Source organism: Phlebotomus argentipes, unplaced genomic scaffold (assembly GCF_947086385.1).
Source record: "Phlebotomus argentipes unplaced genomic scaffold, Phlebotomus argentipes genome assembly contig_17, whole genome shotgun sequence".
In the NCBI taxonomy this organism is placed as follows: domain Eukaryota; kingdom Metazoa; phylum Arthropoda; class Insecta; order Diptera; family Psychodidae; genus Phlebotomus; species Phlebotomus argentipes.
Window position 1 is genome coordinate 376,314 of NW_026776166.1, and position 13,033 is coordinate 389,346.

The 13,033-nt window shown below is 46.0% G+C and overlaps 4 protein-coding genes across 8 annotated transcripts; 2 read left to right on the plus strand and 2 right to left on the minus strand.

Moving 5' to 3' along the window:
* Window positions 1–1,258: 1,258 nt before the first annotated feature.
* Window positions 1,259–4,595, plus strand: LOC132256756 (guanine nucleotide-binding protein G(f) subunit alpha). 2 transcript variants are annotated; one of them, XM_059753300.1, is made up of 6 exons: window positions 1,259–1,551; window positions 1,789–2,265; window positions 2,331–2,434; window positions 2,509–2,623; window positions 3,819–4,223; window positions 4,307–4,595. In XM_059753300.1, exons 2-6 carry the CDS (start codon window positions 1,909–1,911, stop codon window positions 4,472–4,474), a joined length of 1,149 nt encoding a protein of 382 aa, XP_059609283.1. In that variant the 5' UTR covers window positions 1,259–1,551; window positions 1,789–1,908; the 3' UTR covers window positions 4,475–4,595. The 2 variants fall into 2 exon arrangements, with proteins under 2 accessions (XP_059609283.1, XP_059609284.1); XM_059753301.1 differs by lacking the exon at window positions 1,259–1,551 and having other exon boundaries at window positions 1,564–2,265.
* Window positions 4,596–4,686: 91 nt separating this feature from the next.
* On the minus strand, window positions 4,687–10,455 carry LOC132256755 (mitochondrial protein C2orf69 homolog). Of its 4 annotated transcripts, none has more exons than XM_059753299.1 (6): window positions 10,360–10,455; window positions 7,149–7,442; window positions 6,634–6,761; window positions 6,462–6,566; window positions 6,100–6,400; window positions 4,687–6,042 (listed from the first exon to the last, which is right to left on the minus strand). In XM_059753299.1, exons 2-6 carry the CDS (start codon window positions 7,335–7,337, stop codon window positions 5,428–5,430), a joined length of 1,338 nt encoding a protein of 445 aa, XP_059609282.1. In that variant the 5' UTR covers window positions 7,338–7,442; window positions 10,360–10,455; the 3' UTR covers window positions 4,687–5,427. The 4 variants fall into 4 exon arrangements, with proteins under 4 accessions (XP_059609282.1, XP_059609280.1, XP_059609279.1 ...); XM_059753297.1 differs by having other exon boundaries at window positions 10,113–10,455; XM_059753296.1 differs by lacking the exon at window positions 10,360–10,455 and adding an exon at window positions 7,946–8,095.
* On the minus strand, window positions 8,069–9,203 carry LOC132256771 (TWiK family of potassium channels protein 18). The gene has a single exon (XM_059753317.1). The coding sequence runs from the start codon at window positions 9,201–9,203 to the stop codon at window positions 8,160–8,162; it is 1,044 nt and encodes a 347-aa protein (XP_059609300.1). The 3' UTR covers window positions 8,069–8,159.
* Window positions 10,456–10,792: 337 nt separating the features above from the next.
* LOC132256757 (peptidyl-prolyl cis-trans isomerase B) lies at window positions 10,793–12,473 on the plus strand. The gene is made up of 4 exons (XM_059753302.1): window positions 10,793–10,983; window positions 11,178–11,302; window positions 11,370–11,452; window positions 12,024–12,473. The coding sequence occupies exons 1-4, from the start codon at window positions 10,897–10,899 to the stop codon at window positions 12,347–12,349; spliced, it is 621 nt and encodes a 206-aa protein (XP_059609285.1). The 5' UTR covers window positions 10,793–10,896; the 3' UTR covers window positions 12,350–12,473.
* Window positions 12,474–13,033: the final 560 nt, after the last annotated feature.

The following is a 13,033-nucleotide window of genomic DNA, read 5'->3' on the forward strand; positions in this document are numbered from 1 at the left end:
TGAATTTTCTGCAATTTTATCACGCATGTTGTGAAGAAAGACGTGCAGTGCGGAAAATTGGCGGTAAGTTGAAGATTTCCTCCATTTTCATACAGAATATTAACATATTCAGTGATAAATATTTACTTTACGTGCTTAAATCTATCGGAACTCCGTTGTGAATCATGATCGGAACACTTTCTTCAACCTCTGGCAATAAATCTTCAAGATATCTTGCGCACGATTGCATATCTTCCTAATTGACGCTGATCCGCAGCGAAAAAGCGCTGACAATCGCTTTAATTAGGTAATTGACTTACTTCATCGGAAATGTTTCCACCGCTCTTCCCTGTGATAGCATTTATATTTAGTATGCGCCAATCGGCCGAAATTCTGATAACGCACTCTCTGTGTAAGCTCGCGCCTCTCGAGCGCAGATCGCAAGACTTTCCTAATCGATTTCCTTCCGTTGCTTCCGTCAATGAACATTTTGGAACATTGGAAAGTGTAGTTTATTTTTGGACACACAGATCAACATCGATGGCTCTTGTATCGCTTCAACGGCGTGAGATTGCTCTATCTGAATACGTGTTGAAGTGCGAGGCAATAAAACTCTTCATTGTACTCTAATTTGTAGTTTGATTTACCTTTTCTCTATGGCTTTGTAATCGTGAATTTATGATTCCGATGGGGAAATAGTATCGGGTAAATAGAACGCAATATTTAACTATAAATTGATCACTTAATAGAGGAAATTATCATTGAATGACACGATTAAAGCGTCAAGTTGGAAGTTAAAGGACAAATTTTGTCTCAGAAAGACTGCAATTTCTGGAATTTCAGCGACATTCGATGAAGATTTCGCGGATTTTCGGGTCAGAATGGGAAATTTACAATCGCAAACACACGTGAGATGCGTGGAAATGCAATGTGATAGTGTTTCAATAAGCAATTGATTTGATTGTGCAATTTTATGGAGGGTTTATTAACTGATCACACTTAATAAATTACAGGCAACTTTGAGCACAATTCTCGGGTTTTCCTGGACAGGAAAAGTGGATTCCAAAGTGCCAGTGTTCTTGCGCTGTAACGAAAATCTCCGCATCCTTTTATTATATCACAAACCGGCACTTAATCTGTGAATTTGAATACTTATTCAAATGATCTTGATAATTCTGATTGAATACCAAACACAAGGAGTAGCAGAAAAATTGCATCTGCAGAAACATTTCGATATTTTCCCTTCGTTGTGACTGAAGATGCATTCCAAACGGTGAACTTCGAGGTTTAACGTTTGGAGTCTAATCTTATCTAATCACTCCAATTGTCAATTGGCCGATCGACGCGTGAGTGCGACAGAGACACTGGGCAGAGTCAGTTGATTGCTGAAGTGCCTCTTGGGACCACATTCGCCCGCGCAATACTTCAGTGGCCAGCCAGAGCGTGTGAAGGACAGTCTGAGCGCCGGAACCTTCGCGAGCAGTCGCGCGCATCCTTGGACAGTTTCTGGACGGCGCACACGAGTTCCTCTGCAATTGCCGCAGCTTCTCAGCAGGACTCTCTTGCCTGGAGGTGAGTGAAGTGCAATCACGCGGTATTCTGCGCGCCCAAGACTTGATCTTGTACTGCGTGTTATCATACAAAGCGCAAAGGAATGTTGTTCAGACTTTTATCATTGCCACCTGAATGACACTTTTTATCATTGCGAGTTTCTTTGAGAAAAATTTCCACGAAATTGTGAAATTTATAAGAGAAGGTAAAATCGAATTTCAAGTGTTTCTCTTTTATTTTCTTCTTTCTACCCAAAAGTGAGATCCTGCATGATTATCAATCATTGAGATATTGTAGAATTTCTGGGAATATCTTAATCTCTCTGGGAGTCGCGGTTTTTTTTCATGCGGTGAGAAGTTGGCGATAAGGATCGCTTCAATGCTGGGCTGCATGTTTCCACGACCCGCCGACATGACCAAGACCACGTTCAACAAGAAAGAACTCAAGTCCTTCACGAAGAGCTTCGAGAAGGCCATCAAGATCCTGCTGCTGGGCACCGGCGAGTCCGGCAAGTCCACGATCATCAACCAGATGAAGATTCTGCACATCAACAAGTTCACGGAGGCCGAGCGACTGGAGCGCGTGCCCGTGATCCGGCAGAATCTGCACGAGTCACTGCACGAGATCGTGGCGAATGTGGAGCGCCTCGGGCTGGCGTTCGACTGTCCGGCCAACCTGCGGAGCGCCCAATTCGTGCTGACGCTCGGCAAGTCTCTGCCCGAGGGCTTCGAGCCGGTGAGTCTAATCGCGTACGCGTGTCTGACAGAGGTGATTAGCCGCGTGTCTCTCGTCTCTTCCAGGAAGACGCTTATGTGGAGCACATCGAAAATCTGTGGTACGATCGCGGCGTTCAAGAGTGCTTTCGCCGCTCCAACGAGTACCAGCTGAACGATAGTGCGAAGTAGTAAGTCTGATAGTGCCTTGTTTTCCCTCTTCACACGCTTATCTCACGCCGCCCCCTGTCTTCCCGCCCCGCAGCTTTATCGACCGTGTGCAGATTGTCTCCAAGGCAGACTACATCCCGACCACCGATGACATTCTCCACAGTCGGAAAATCACAACAACCATCCATGAGATTAAGTTCAACGTGAAGGTACGAAAGCCATTGTTTTGGTAGCCAATCCTCCACGCAGATTAGCGTCCTCTTCAGCCAAAGCCCCAAGGCTTACAGTTCCCGGCAATATAATTAATTAGTTCATTTGCGGCTTACGGCAGGATTACGAGGATTTTCTAAATTGAGCAGAACAAACAAAGCCAGCCAGAGAGCGTGCTTCTACTTACTATTATTATTCAACTGAAAAATCGCGCAATTAATCCTTGTCTTGCCTGAATCATTGCCAGCCAAGTTGCGAGCTTCAGGACAATGACTCAACGCTCCAAGTATTACACTATTTCATATCGTATTGAGCGAAAACTTTCCTTAAACACTCTGGATTTGTTCAAGAAGTTGAAGCTGACAAACTACAATATGTTATTCTTAATCTGAAGATTCAGTGAAATTTTGTCACTTAAATCTATCTTTTGATCTCCTTATCTTCCAAATTCACAATTATAACCCAATAAAAACTCAATGACTAAACGAAAAATGAGATAAAATAAGTAGAATATATCGAAATAAACACGATTAAAGCATAAATTCAAGATTTGTGGAATAATTTTAGCGCGAAACTTCTATTTATCATCAGTTTTCTTGTTATACTATCTTCGCGTGAGGTGAAATCACGTCATAATCAAATAATGCTGTCGTGTAAACTCACCTTTTGGCGGTGATAATAACCTGGGAAAACCTGGAAAAGCGCTAGCGATCGCAACATTCGATATGTCGCTGTAATTTGGCTCAAATTCCTCAATCATGTTGAAATATTTACTGACACAACAATCGTGATTCACCTTTGATTTCTGGACTTTTAACCCAATAACTTACTTTAAAAAAAAAGTAGTGAAAATTAATCGATATTTGCTCTCAAGTCGATGACTTCAAACAATTTTCTTGTTTCGTGCAATCTTTCACCTGAATCTGATTGAATTTTGCCACAAAAGAGGTTCTGAAATGAGTCAAAGCGGTCAAAGCTGGTGTTTGAAAAAAGCGCCGCGCCGTAATTTTGCAACACTCGTATTGCTCGGAATTAATAAAGAAGCACTTCATTATTATTAATTCGCCCCATTATCAGTCCATTTAGCCCGGAAATTGTCGGCTCCCCGCGACTTTGGGGCACGTGTGCGCGATAAAGCCGTCAATCCTGCGTTGGTGAGCCTCAGTTGAGTGTTTATTGTTGCGATTGTTGCAGATACCGAAGAACATGGGCGGCGGCTTGCAGGAGTTCCGCATGATCGACGTGGGTGGCCAGCGAGATCAGCGCAACAAGTGGATGTACGTGTTCGACGGTATCGACGCGGTGCTCTTCCTCATCTCGTGCGGCGACTTTGACCAGACGCTGCGCGAGGATCCGCAGCAGAATCGCCTCAGCGAAGCGCTGAAGCTCTTCCGCGGCGTCTGGCACAATCGCTTCCTCGTATCCGTGGGCATTATCTGCTTCATGAACAAGCAGGATATCATGGAGAGGAAGATCATGGAGGGCAAGTCCATTGGACAGTACTTCCCGGACTACAACAGCTTCAGGGTGTCGGCAAAGGATGGCAGCATGTTTGACGAGTGCAACAAGACGCGATGCTTCATTCGACACAAACTGCTGGTGAGACAAAATCCTTCTTTGGCACTTTTTGTGGGTGATTTAAAGCGCTTTTAATGATGAATTTTGTTGTGTTTCCCCCGCAGGAAATCACCAGCGAAACTCCTCGTCCGATCATGAACAAGGAGTGCGTGAGGAAAGAGTGCTATTTCCACTTCACCATCGCCACAGACACCAACAACATCCGCAAAGTCTTCTACGACGTCCACAGTATGATTCTCAACGACATTCTATCTCGCATCGGATTGCTTTAGTTATATTCTGCAGTGACTATCATCATTGTGCACTTGATAATATAGGCCATAAGATACATTAACTGTGATTAAAGTCCCTCAGGGAGAGAGTTTTAGGAAGCAAAGATGGTCTTTTGATCGCCCGACATTAATTCTTGCGCATTTAGTGCTCAATAACCATAAAATTCGATCCACTTTTCACATTGATTCAGAAGCAAAGTCTTGTTTCTAGCTTTTCCTGATAGTTTTTCTCTTTATTAATTCTCTTCATTTTTCTTCATTTTTGTCTCTGTGATATTTTTTTTTCTTCTTCTCAACCTTATACAATTGTTTTTCTTTTTATTTTTGGTAATGTGTTTAACACAAGAATAAAATTCAGTGAATTCTTGAACGAAATTTGTTTCGAGAATTTGCCATTCTAATACAATTTTCACATTCCAAAATAGAGATAATTCGGTATATGTTTTCCATCCTTTTGTTTTTCTTGTTACATTTCAAAGAAAAGAGACGACAAACTTATTTACAATTTGTGAAAAAACCACAGGTTTCTTTTCACGAGGGACGAAAATCTACACTCTACATTGACAGAAACTATAGAGTTTGAATGCGCTTCTTCTTCTTGCTCACAATTCTATATTGATAAATAGAAATTCATTTTTTTTTCTTTTCAAAAACCCTTCGAGACTAGCTTGCCAAAAAAAGATGCCATTAATTGCATTTACAAATTGATAAAGAGGAGGAGCTCAAAGAAGTCTCGCAGTGTTAAATGCCTGTCAATTACGTTCCATTAAAAAAAACGATTCGAACGTCGAATCGGAGACAAAATAATAATAATCATGATAAGGATGATCTCTCCATTAGGATACACGAGGAATTAACGAGTTAATTCACACTCACAATTACGGGAAGGAAGTCAATTCACGCACAAAATAGGACATTCACTCGGCGGACATGCGCTGCACTCTGCATCTCTGTCAGTTCTCCTCGCCGTCGGCATTCTTGGCCGTCTCCGTGGTCGCGGCCGCGGGTTGGCCGGCAGATGTGCTCTGCGCGGCCTCACTGGGCGCCGCCTCGGGCTGCGCCGGCGCCTCCACGGGCTGCCGGAACACTTCCAGCACCTCGAAGTGCGTGAAGAGGTTCGTGACGCCCGAGTCGAAGTGCAGCACGCGCGTCAGCGGCGCCCCCAGGCGCTTCAGCAGATCCGTGAAGGCCTTCTCGTCGCGCCGGATCCACGGCCGTCGCTCGTCCAGCACCTGATACGGCGTCACGTGCACGTGGAGATTGATGTTGAGGCGCGTGAGCGTCTCCAGGAGGCTCCGCGACGTCAGCCACGTGTTCTTGGGCGCGCTGTGGCCGCCGTCCAGCCAGTACATGTCGCGGATGCGCGACACCAGCCTCATCATGCTGCTGTCGTCGGGCGTGAGTGTCTTCAGGTAGTGGAACTCGTAGATGAACTGATTCAGCACCACGCTACCCTTGCTGAATGCGATCAGCGTGAGTGTCGCCTTGTCCAGATTCAATCCGTCGCGCCACCACAGCAAATCCGCCGCATTGGGAGCGCCTACTGAGCCCACGGAGTCCTCAGTGGCCTGGAATCAATATTAATGTGAATCACGAGGCAGAGAACTTGTAGGTCAAGGACTCACTTGCAGCAGATCGAGAGACAAATCCGTCGGCAATCGAGGAATTGAATTGCATGTGTTGTCTTTGCAGGTGAAGCCAATGCCGCTGTCTGACTCAACGTTCGTGTCCTGCACCTGAAGAATGTCAATGTCCATGTCCTGCCCAGTGTCCTGCGCCGCTGCATTCGACGTCACCGTTGCACTCGTCGCCGTGGCGCTCGTCGCTGTACTCGAAGCGGCGGCAGAATTCGCGCACGCCGTAATTTGACTGATCAGTTCATTCTCCGGAATCGCCCGGATCCTCACTGGGATGTTCTGCAGGAGTCTGCAAAGCAAACAGAGTCTCAGAAAGTGCCACAAGGCGATCACAAGTCACTTCTCCTTACTTCTCCAGATGTTGCAGCGCGTGATTCATGGGCGTGTGATCGGGAATGCCGGCATTGCAGCCCCTCACGAAGTTGTCATAACAGCTGAATGTCTTGAATTCCATCCTGAAAAACGGCAAAACAACTCTATAATCATCACAGTGCATCCAGTCATGTCTATTCATCAGCCAACCTGACGGCCTTTATTATCACAATGTGAGACTTTGGGAAGTTATTCCTCAGCATCAGCGCCGTGTTCTCCAGATTATACTTAATGTAGGCCTTGCTGTCGCGATGGATTTGCATATTCTCCGGAAAATCCTGCAAAATTGTGACAAATTAGTGTCGAAAATGTGAGAATTTCCAACTCATTTGAGCGCACATCAACACCCCAAATTCCCCTGCAAAAGCGCTCGAGAGAGCACACACAAACAAACAAATCCCCTTAATATGCATCGCAATGTTTATCCAACATGAATTGTAATTGAGAATAAATTCTGGGAAAGACTTTTTTTCTCCCATCTTCACGTGCTTTTGATCTCTCTCTCTCTCTGCTCCTCTGTGTTCTTGTGTCAAGAGATCGTCTGAGAGATTGGAAAACATAAAAATTTCACAATCGCGAAGAATGAATCAATTTCAAAGGTCTAAAATTAGATTCTCAGGCATTTTATACGGAATTTTCATCGAGATCTTCACGTCAATTTTTACCTGAATGTCACCGCCAAAGTACACGACGGCCGTGTTCTCCGGCTCCTCTGAGTCTCCCTCGCCGGGCTTCTGCAGCGGCGGACAGTAGATCACGTCATTCACGCGCCCCTCGAAGCCACTCACGCCCGTGAGACGCACGGGTCCGGCGGCACTTCCGCCGAAGCGCCCCGGATTGCTGCCGCCCAGCATTCTGCGCCGTTTGCGCTGCGCTTCCTCAAGCAAGTCTCGTCGCCTGCCCCCTTTCCGCTCCCGCCGCCGGCCTCTGGTGAGGGTGTGAATATTGCGCGAGAGTGCCTGCAAAGACGGAAGAGAGTTCGTGAGAATCTTCTGGCGATTCCTCTTGCCAAGATCATTTGCAGAGAAGCCAAAATTCAATTAATATGCGTTAAGATTCGGTTAAAATGTGTGCGAGAATTTATAAATCTATAGCTTAATTAATTTTCCTGTGTTTCGGGGGAAATATTTTAGATTTTATTAGTCCTAGAAATATTTCCACAGATGAAAATACCCCTTTAAAAGACACTTTTCGAACAGACAAACATTAAAAGCATACATTTAGTAACTAATATTGATGATTCTAAGCTTCCAAGAAACTCTTCAATAATTTCTTCATTCTAATTTCTCATCCCTTCCGCCACTTCCTCACTGTATCCACTGAATCCACTGAATCAACGATGGTTACAATAACAATAAACCCAGAAGGTCTCTAGGTTTTCCACCGCAAAACTACAGCACATGCGAATGTATTCGAGTGGCTGTTAGTGAATTATATGTGAAAACTTTATGAGATATTTTACATGATTTTCCATACTAAAAATAGCTTCTCGTTGAATATTTTCCTGTCTCTCACTCGCCATTTATCCCGCCAAGTCACTCACAAATTTCTGACCCACTTAAGCGTCTTTTCTCAGTCTCCATTCAACATCATTAAATAAAAACACATTGCGATATAATTATAAATCTAAAATGGAATTCACGCGATCATCTTTCCGCCATCGGCGCCTTGCGCTCCTACTCAAAGTAGAAGTCCTCAGAGTCCTTATCACTGTCACCACAGCACTTGGCGAACCGCAGCCGCACGTCCTCCATGCACAGTCGCAGATCCTCCTTCATCTCCTTCATCTTCACGCGCACCTCCTCGCGCATGAGGTTGTACGCCATGGCCACCAGGCCCATGCCGAAGAGCATGTACACGAAGTTGATGGCCAGCTTCGTCTGCTTGCCACTCTGCGAGTCCAGGATGTTGGCGCCCGGCACGAAGTCGCCGATGCCGATCTTGCACAGACTCGTGACGCAGAAGTACGCCGAGTCCAGGTAGTCCCACTTCTCCCACTCGGCGAACATGATCGTTCCCGTGGCCACGTAGACGATGATGACCCACAGGCAGGCCGTCGACGGCACGATGACCTTCTTCGGCAGCCCGGACTCCGGATCCACGGAGCCTTCGGCGCCGCCCTCGTGGCTGCACTCGTGGAACCAGCGGTAGAGCCACTTGAAGCACTGCGCCAGCACCTTGCCCATGCTCATGAAGTACAGGATGTACAGCGGGATGCCGAACGTGGCGTAGATCACGGTCGTGCCCTTACCCCACTGCGTGCGCGGCACCATATTTCCGTACCCGATCATCGTGAACACCGACAGACAGAACATCAGCGCCGCCGGGAAGGTCCACACCTCATCCGGCGTCCTGCCGTCGTAGCCTTTGCGCACCAGCTTCGCGAAGTCCGTCTGGAAGCGCGTCAACACCTCGTCGGTCTCGCGGCGCCACACAGAGTTGTTGAACAAATTGTGCTGCTCCACGATCATCCACAGATCCTGCGCGCAGTTGCGCCGCAGTCCCATTGCCAGCTCCAGCTGTGGATTCACCTCCTGCGTCTCGATGGACATGAACGCGGCCGCGCCCACGAGAGCATAGCCGACAATCAGCGCCCCAACGCCCACCTGCGTGCACATGAAAGCCACGAACTTGCGGCAGCAGTCCTTGACGCGCTCACGAGGATCACTGCCGGCCGTGGACGACGAGCCGCGGCTCCGCACCGACGCTCTCTGACGCATCTCGCGCGATTCGACCGTCCGCACGAGAAATCTCAAGAAAACTGATCGCCGCTTTTCCACGATCACTCTACCGCCGAGTGCGCAGAGGAAAATCCGCACTATTGCCAAAAGTTCAGCGGTATTTAGCTGATGTCTTTAGAGAATCTTGGAAGCTCAGAGATTTCTCAGAATTATATAAATTCATCTAAATATTCTTTTGAAGTTTCATTTTGTTTTTGGCTCAATTTACTATTCTAAGATGCGATGTCTTAAGTCCCGCCCATTTGAAAGCCACGCCCCGATTAGCGTTTTGCCCTACTTTTTCTCAAGCTTGTTGAAGGAAAAATACCATGAACTGAAATATTTTCGACTGTAAAGATTATTCAGGAGGTCAAACACTATCTGAATGCCAAGTGTGATAAAGCGTTAGAGACTTGAAGATTTCTCCCCGCAATTCTTTAGCAGAATCTTCAGCAAAGTAGGAGAACGAAAGAGAGAAGTTGTTCAGCGTGACCCAAAAGATGCAAATTCACAGAATATCATGAGATTTTCTTCATGACGCACTAACTCTTCTCTCTCGTTCACCCACGCTTTCGCTCTCTTTCGCTCGCAGTCTCACAAAAGCGGCGTTTCTCCGAACACGAGAGCGAGAGCGAGAGAGAGAGAGAGAAGTCGCGTTCGGGAAGGATTTGGTGAGAGCTTTTCAGCTCGAGATTTTAGGCTCTATATTTAGCCCATCTGCGGGATGGCGGGCGAGGAAGCAGAGCCACTTCCAGACCTACACAATCGGCCGTCCTCTCGGCCCAGAAGTCGCCCAAATGAGACGATTTCTCTTGCTCTCTCGCTTTTTCTCCGCCGTATTGTTTGTTTACATTCACAGAGTCTCTGAAAGCCGTCGAGGGCGATTCCGGTGACTTCCCGGGCACTCACCTGGCGACTCGTCTCGAAGGGGCTTCAGCTGTCTCTCCTCGGCCGCGCAGGAGGATCAATAAGATGCCATAAATTAACCCCCCTCTCAGATTCCTCCTTTTCCACTCGCACGGCTTTCTTTTTGGAGGTTAAGACGCCGTCAATTATCATCCACTTTTCCACCCACTTTCCGCACTCCACGTGCACCTTATCGCACTGGAATCCACTCCCGCGCCACTCGTGCTGTGCAATCTACACACTGACTCACCTCGCGGTGGTTTTTCACTGGATCTTCTGGGGGATTTTGTGATTTCCGAGGGAGGAAATTTTCCAAAACACGACTTTCTTCCACCTTCGCCGAGTGACAACCGCCGCTGCCAGCGCCACGGCGTACAAGAGAAACAGAAATGAGACGTTTCAAACTTTCCGTTTTATTTCACGCACAATTTCCAATAAATACCAATAAATTTAATTGAATATACATCTTTTGGCATTAATTTTAGTGTCTATGCATTTTATTGAATCATTTCACCGCGATTACAGCTTGTGAATTGCAGTTGTGCGCGCAAAAATCGTTGAAATAGTGTTTCATTGCGCGGTGAAACATTTCTTTCCAAGATTTCACGCCCTAACTTGATGAAACATCAACACACAGCCACCCACATTATCGCACACTCGTCGTGGGCAACTTCTATTGGGCTTCACAGACTGAAATCACTCCTGTCCGGCTAGTCGTTGAGTGCTGGTGTTCCTCTGTGATCTGTGCAGTATTCCCAAGCAATAGTCTCAGGCTACGAACATCGCCATGAAGTGCTTTCTGCTCGTCTGCTTGGCTCTCGTGGGCCTCGTGGCCGCCGAGAAGACCGCCAATGGCCCCACAGTGACCGATCAGGTGCGTGCTGCTCCCCCCGAAGTCGCCCCATTGTCCGCCCATATCAGTGAGCGCATCTCTTTGTTACGTGGCGCTCCGTGAGTTGACAAAGAGGCGCACTGAAGTGAGGTTACGTCCCGAAACCGGTTCCCTGACGCTTTTCCGGGCTTTCTTCCGCGCACACGGGATCAATGCTCTCTCTTTTCTCTCTGCAGGTGTACTTCGACATGAAGATTGGCAATGAGGACGTGGGACGCATCGTGATCGGCCTCTTCGGAGGCTCCGTACCCAAGACTGTGCGTAATTTCAAGGAATTGGCGGAGAAGGGCGAAGGCGACGGGTAATTTGTGCATAATTCTCACGATCTGCGCCGCAAGATCTCTAAACAAGAGTCTCTATTTGAACAGCTACAAAGGCAGCAAATTCCACCGTGTGATTCGCGACTTCATGATCCAGGGAGGCGACTTTACGCGAGGCGATGGAACTGGAGGTAAATATTGCCTGTGAAATTAGCCATCGCACGCCAATTGATCAATTTGTGGGTGAGAAAAGTGCTTATCACTTGTGCGAGACTCCTCTTAAATCTCTCCCACACGTCTAAGTGCCTAATCACGCATTTCCTGTGTCACGAGACATCATTTCCGCCCGCAGAATCACGAAATCTGCTGCTCAAAATTGGAGTCTGGCCTTAAATCCACACAAGAGTGTGTTAAATTCTGTGATGAAACCCGCTAAATTGATGATAGTGATGTGATAAGAAGGCGGTGCTTCCTTATGGGCGGAGCTTAGAACTTAGATGTTTTTCAAATGTTACTTGTAATTGCATTTCGAAGACTTTCTTCGGTTCAAAATTTGATTGACTCTAAAGCTACACGCGATTCAAATTAGATGAAAAGAGTCTTTTCCTTATCATTATTCACTTTGGAGTAATGGAGAGATAAGCAATCAACACGCCAATTTCAGTGAGAAAGCAAAATATCAAAGCCACAATCTCTGCTAAATGTTTGTTTTTTCTTCCCAAATATCATGCGATATATTGAACATTTTCCGTCACTTTGCAGGTCGTTCGATTTACGGCGATCGCTTTGAGGATGAGAACTTCAAGCTGAAGCATTATGGCGCCGGATGGCTGAGCATGGCGAACGCCGGCAAGGACACGAACGGCTCGCAGTTCTTCATCACCACGAAGAAGACGCCGTGGCTCGACGGACGCCACGTGGTGTTCGGCAAGGTGGTCAAGGGCATGGATGTGGTGAGGAAGATCGAGAGCACCAAGACTGACGGACGCGACAAGCCCGAGAAGGACGTCGTGATCGCCGATTGCGGCTCGATTCCAATGACTGCCGAGGAGCAGTTCGCCGTGGAGAAGAGCGACGCCACGGAATAGGCTGTCCGCCGCGACTAGAGGAGGTAGGAACTACAGATTCACTTCAGGTTCAACATTTTCACGAAAAGTCCGAAGAGATTTATGTCTCTTTTTTTGTAATAAACGATGATTGAGAAGGAAAAAAGTCTTGTTTTTTTGACTATTTCTATAATAATTACTTTTCTCACATTTTATTGTTTCATAATTCTCTTTTCAAACAATCCTTAACTTCTGGTTCCATTTTTTTTCTTCTTTAAATTTCGATGAGTTTCTCATACAAATAAAATATTGCTATTTTAGTGTTCTTTATACTGAATAACTTTGGTTTCCTCCATTTGGTTGTTTTTCTCTCTTTTCTGCCTATTTACAAAAGTATATATTGAAGAATTAGATATTTTTCTCTGATTTGTACTTAAAATACGTTCATTTTTTTCAATTAATGAAGATTTAATTAACACTTCAGCGTTAAATGAGTTTTTTTCTTTCTTTGTCAAGCACTTTTTATGCCTATTTAATATCCTTTTAGAGATGTTTTTTTTTACTAATGTTTGATAAATCGCCGTGAAATTGTAAATAAATTTGTCGTCATCGAAAGGGGGAAAAAACATAGAAAAAAGTAATTACTCTATTTAGTATAAAATATTTACAATATTCAATAATCAACTTGGCAGACTTCAAATGCGATGTGACTTCAATGTCGTTCTA

Coding starts and splice junctions, on each gene's coding strand:
- LOC132256756 (XM_059753300.1), top strand. CDS start 1,909: ATGCTGGGCTGCATGTTTCCACGACCCGCCGACATGACCAAGACCACG. Junction 2,266..2,330: donor TGCCCGAGGGCTTCGAGCCG/GTGAGTCTAATC, acceptor CGTCTCTTCCAG/GAAGACGCTTATGTGGAGCA. Junction 2,435..2,508: donor CTGAACGATAGTGCGAAGTA/GTAAGTCTGATA, acceptor CCCGCCCCGCAG/CTTTATCGACCGTGTGCAGA.
- LOC132256755 (XM_059753296.1), bottom strand. CDS start 8,005: ATGGCGAGTGAGAGACAGGAAAATATTCAACGAGAAGCTATTTTTAGT. Junction 7,443..7,945: donor TTTTTAGTATGGAAAATCAT/GTAAAATATCTC, acceptor CCGTCTTTGCAG/GCACTCTCGCGCAATATTCA. Junction 6,762..7,148: donor ACTTTGGCGGTGACATTCAG/GTAAAAATTGAC, acceptor ACAATTTTGCAG/GATTTTCCGGAGAATATGCA.
- LOC132256771 (XM_059753317.1), bottom strand. CDS start 9,203: ATGCGTCAGAGAGCGTCGGTGCGGAGCCGCGGCTCGTCGTCCACGGCC.
- LOC132256757 (XM_059753302.1), top strand. CDS start 10,897: ATGAAGTGCTTTCTGCTCGTCTGCTTGGCTCTCGTGGGCCTCGTGGCC. Junction 11,303..11,369: donor GAGAAGGGCGAAGGCGACGG/GTAATTTGTGCA, acceptor CTATTTGAACAG/CTACAAAGGCAGCAAATTCC. Junction 11,453..12,023: donor GCGAGGCGATGGAACTGGAG/GTAAATATTGCC, acceptor GTCACTTTGCAG/GTCGTTCGATTTACGGCGAT.